The following is a 3,979-nucleotide window of genomic DNA, read 5'->3' on the forward strand; positions in this document are numbered from 1 at the left end:
GTAGGTTATAGGTCATCAGACCAATCAGGGATGACTTCCCTAATGAATATTCATGAGTCTTCCCCTACCATCGTGGAAAAAAATTGTTTTGGTTGATTTAAAACATCAGTCTCCTTGGTCAAGCTCTCTCTTTCTAATCTGTTTATCTGGGCACTGACCAAGAAAGATGTATGAAGGAAGCAGATGTAAAAGTACCAGCAGTGATGAAAGCTGATTGTGTTGTCGCCTCATGTCGGCTGCATCTTGCGTAAAAACTGGATTGGCCGACGGTTGGCTTGGTGTGTGCGGGCCCTAACCCTAATAAAAGCAGGATCACAGTGAACGGGGAAAAACGATGTGCTCTTGGAATAGTAATTAATTAATAAGCTTTGTTTAGTGCTGTGTCAGCATAGGCGGACCAACTCCAGTGTAATGCTAGGGAGATGCACTTCACCTTTAAAATAAAAGGTTAAAAAGAAAATTAGACCTTTACTGTAAGATAGTGTTAAATGTTATTTTATTTAATACTTAATGGAATTTTTTTAGGACCCCCTCGAAAACGAGATGGTTCATCTCAAGGGGTTTATCCTATTCAATAAACTTGTATATATAATTCATTAAGCTATTTAGAATCAGTTGTGATTGCTTCACTGACATTCATAACTCCTCTCCTTTGGCATCATGGGATGGTAAAGTGTCCATTGAATGCAAGTTGAGTGAAGTTGTAAGAGTGGATTTCCTACAGTTGTTCGAGCTGCAGGACTGCCGAATGACTAAAGAAACATTAACAAGATGGTAGAAAACTGTACATTATGGTTACACTTAAAATAGATGTATGAGATACAAACTTACACCATTAATTGTACCCAACATATGCGTAAAATATTACCTGAGAGATAGAAAGAGAGGGAGAGAGTAAGAAAAAAGGCAAAGAGAGAATGCCCCAATAATGGGAGCCAGAGAATCAAAAAGACCCAGAGCAACAGCTACAATCTTTTACCCTTTCCCTGACCATGTGACTAAAACCCAAATGTGAGTCATCATATCAGCACCTGTCTATGGGATCCCAAATGATCCTTGGGGTAAGAAAGAAGGGGTGGAAAACCATAAAGCAAATGTTTAAATATCTTGGATTATTTTGTTCTACAATCTGAACAACTCTAGGAGATCCATCCTTTCAACGGCTAGTACTTTTACATCTGCTTCTTTTATACGTCTTTCTTGGTCAGTTACAGTTAGGCCGATTAGAAAGAAAGAGCTCGACCAAGGAGACTGATGTTCATCCAAAGCTCTGTTATTTGTATGCAAGCAAGCTTTGACTATTCATCCATGCTGTTAACACAAGAGGCCATAGATTTTGCCTCTGCCAACATCTGATGCATAAGTGTTCACTAGGTGTTTAAGTTCACTAAAATGTTTTTTGGGAGCCAAAACCGTGAAAACCACGTTTTTAAAGCATATTTACACCATTCAAAAATAAATAGCTGCCTGTAGTAAAATCAACTCTGCTGTAGAAGTATGGTCAACTTAAAACTACATTTAACAGACTCAAGTTGAAAATTGTGCAACTAAGTTGTTTGGCTTGTTTTGATTAATGTAAAAACCCTGATATATTTTACAATGTAGTGTAACAGATTTACGAGACAACCCCACAAACATCACCCAGAAAAAATAGACAATTGAGCATTTAGAAAACGATTGTTTTTCCACAAAAAAAAAATATGATAGACCATTTAACATCTGGATTCAAATTTTTATTTTGCTCCATTGTCATTTGTTGACAATCATGACATAAGGTGCATTTGTGGCAGGATGGTCAATATTATTTACAGCAATATGTCACTTCCAGATACTTATAAACACCCACACATGGATCAGAGAAGACAGAATTTGAAGCATTTAGTCGACAAGACTTCTTCCCATCGCACCTTAAAGAAAAATTGGAAGAATTAGAAGAGACTGTATTAGCTCTTGTCATTCTACAGTCTCAAAATACTAAAGCCAAATTATTTTTTTGATGGCCGTGTAAATTAGCTAGTAAATACACAGGATAATGATTCTCAATATACATTGTCCCTTGGATACATGTTGTATACATTTCAAAACTAGCTGAAGACAGTTGACCTAAAGTGACTCTAGATGAAGTGTGTCTGCTGCTGTACCTGGAACGCAGGCTGCTGGTCTGAGGAAAGTAACAGTCTGGTGTGGTTGCCAATACATGAGGGCAGGTTTCAAGATCTCGCCTTCCATAATTGGCATGATGAACATGAATAACACCTTTACCTTGTGATACACAGACACAGATATCAATTAATCACTTTACTAATAAAAACGGTTTGTGCCAACATGTACTGCAGCACTGATCCATTCAAAGCATTGTGGACATGAGCTACACTCTGATCTCAGTATAGTAAAGAACATACAGTAAGAAAAGTACTTACAACACTTGATGACGCTTTGACTTTTTTCACAGGTTACACTTATTTCTAGGGGTTTTTTTTGGGGGGGGGGGGGGGGGTAGAAGGGGAACAGAGGTCAGATACAATACAAGATATTTTTACTCCTTTATAAAATATTAAACTTCAAAGTGGCCAATGGAACTTACTTGCTGGGATACAGGTATAAGATAAATCCAGGTATTTATAAGTCCCAACACACGGATCAGAGAAAACAGAGTTCGCTGAAGGAACAGTACAGCTCTTTCTTCCATCACACCTGATTCATGGAAAGACAAATGACAAGTATTTATTAGCGCTGATATACTATAGACAATATGCATCTTGTGTTAATGCATACACTGAAATTGTAAACTTATTTTGCTATGTTATCGGTTAAACCTACCGAGCGGACATTATAGAGAGGGACGCTTCTGTTCTGCATTGTGTATTTGAGATCTGATCAGCTGGTTTCCCACTAGCACATGTTTTGCAGTCAGTCCGCCCATAGTTGGCTTTAATGACCTTTATGAAACCCGAAGCTGATGTTTAAGGGGGGGGGGGGGGGGGGGGGGGGCAATTGTGGTAGTTTAAATACATTCCATGCAGTTGGAGACACAAAGGCTCAAGATACACTCATACTGTCCTGTGAACAAAAGTCAAACATAACTTAATGACTGATTACTCACCACATTTGAGACACGCAGACTCTCCTTCACAAATAACCTTTTTTTTGGCTTCTGCCCCTGCAGAGGAAATTAGTAAAATTACTTAAACGTTCAGCACCTAAAAGTCTTTGAGACTGCACATGTTTTAATCAGTTGCCTTACCATGTTGATACAGAGACAGCAGCACTGAAAGTCCAATAACAACAAGTTAGAACATTTGAAATCATGCAAATTGAATTAGTTCCAAAGTACTTACAAGTGATCCAGCTTAGCTTTTGCATCAGCATGTTGAATGTGTGAACAGAAGGAAAGGCCTGGAATTATTTTAAGGGGACACAGCAAACAATATTTATATATAATAATAATAATAATAAAGTAAACAAAGATTCCCTATCAAATAATTGCAGTAAATGACTGAATTCCATTACATTGTTATATTTAGCCCACTGATAGGAGCACAGTTGAATCCAAGTGCAATGTACTGAAAATAAACAAAACATGACTTTGACTGAAGAAACAGAAACTTACACATACACTTTAGACTCACCAAACAATTGTTACAGAGACCAAAGCTTGACAAAAGACTACAGAAACATGATGTCTATGTATACACAAGGACTAATGAGATAACAAGACACACCTGAAAGTAATCAACACAATGAACCAATGGCAATACACAACTGAAAAACACATGACAAGACCATAAACCAATGAGAACATGATATGGCAAAGGATCCAAATACACAACATTTATTTTTCGTGCGTCCACACGAACAAGGGTATTTTCAAAACCGCATATTTTTATATGCGGTCTGGCTGTTGGTCCACACGCAAACGTAGTATCCGGTCACTGAAACCAAACTTTTTTGAAAACTGCTGCCAGGGGATTTTGGGCTG

The 3,979-nt window shown here is 37.8% G+C and overlaps 1 protein-coding gene across 2 annotated transcripts; it reads right to left on the reverse strand.

The window, feature by feature from the left end:
• Positions 1-1,713: 1,713 nt before the first annotated feature.
• Positions 1,714-3,442, reverse strand: LOC143725781 (L-rhamnose-binding lectin CSL3-like). Of its 2 annotated transcripts, XM_077218527.1 has the most exons (8): positions 3,339-3,442; positions 3,245-3,268; positions 3,104-3,160; positions 2,821-2,956; positions 2,585-2,694; positions 2,421-2,465; positions 2,142-2,262; positions 1,714-1,907 (listed from the first exon to the last, which is right to left on the reverse strand). In XM_077218527.1, the coding sequence occupies exons 1-8, from the start codon at positions 3,367-3,369 to the stop codon at positions 1,802-1,804; spliced, it is 630 nt and encodes a 209-aa protein (XP_077074642.1). In that variant the 5' UTR covers positions 3,370-3,442; the 3' UTR covers positions 1,714-1,801. The 2 variants fall into 2 exon arrangements, with proteins under 2 accessions (XP_077074642.1, XP_077074643.1); XM_077218528.1 differs by lacking the exon at positions 3,245-3,268 and having other exon boundaries at positions 3,339-3,430.
• Positions 3,443-3,979: the final 537 nt, after the last annotated feature.

Source organism: Siphateles boraxobius, unplaced genomic scaffold, assembly GCF_051911475.1.
Source record: "Siphateles boraxobius isolate OS27281-9 unplaced genomic scaffold, OSU_SipBor_1 77, whole genome shotgun sequence".
In the NCBI taxonomy this organism is placed as follows: Eukaryota; Metazoa; Chordata; class Actinopteri; order Cypriniformes; family Leuciscidae; genus Siphateles; species Siphateles boraxobius.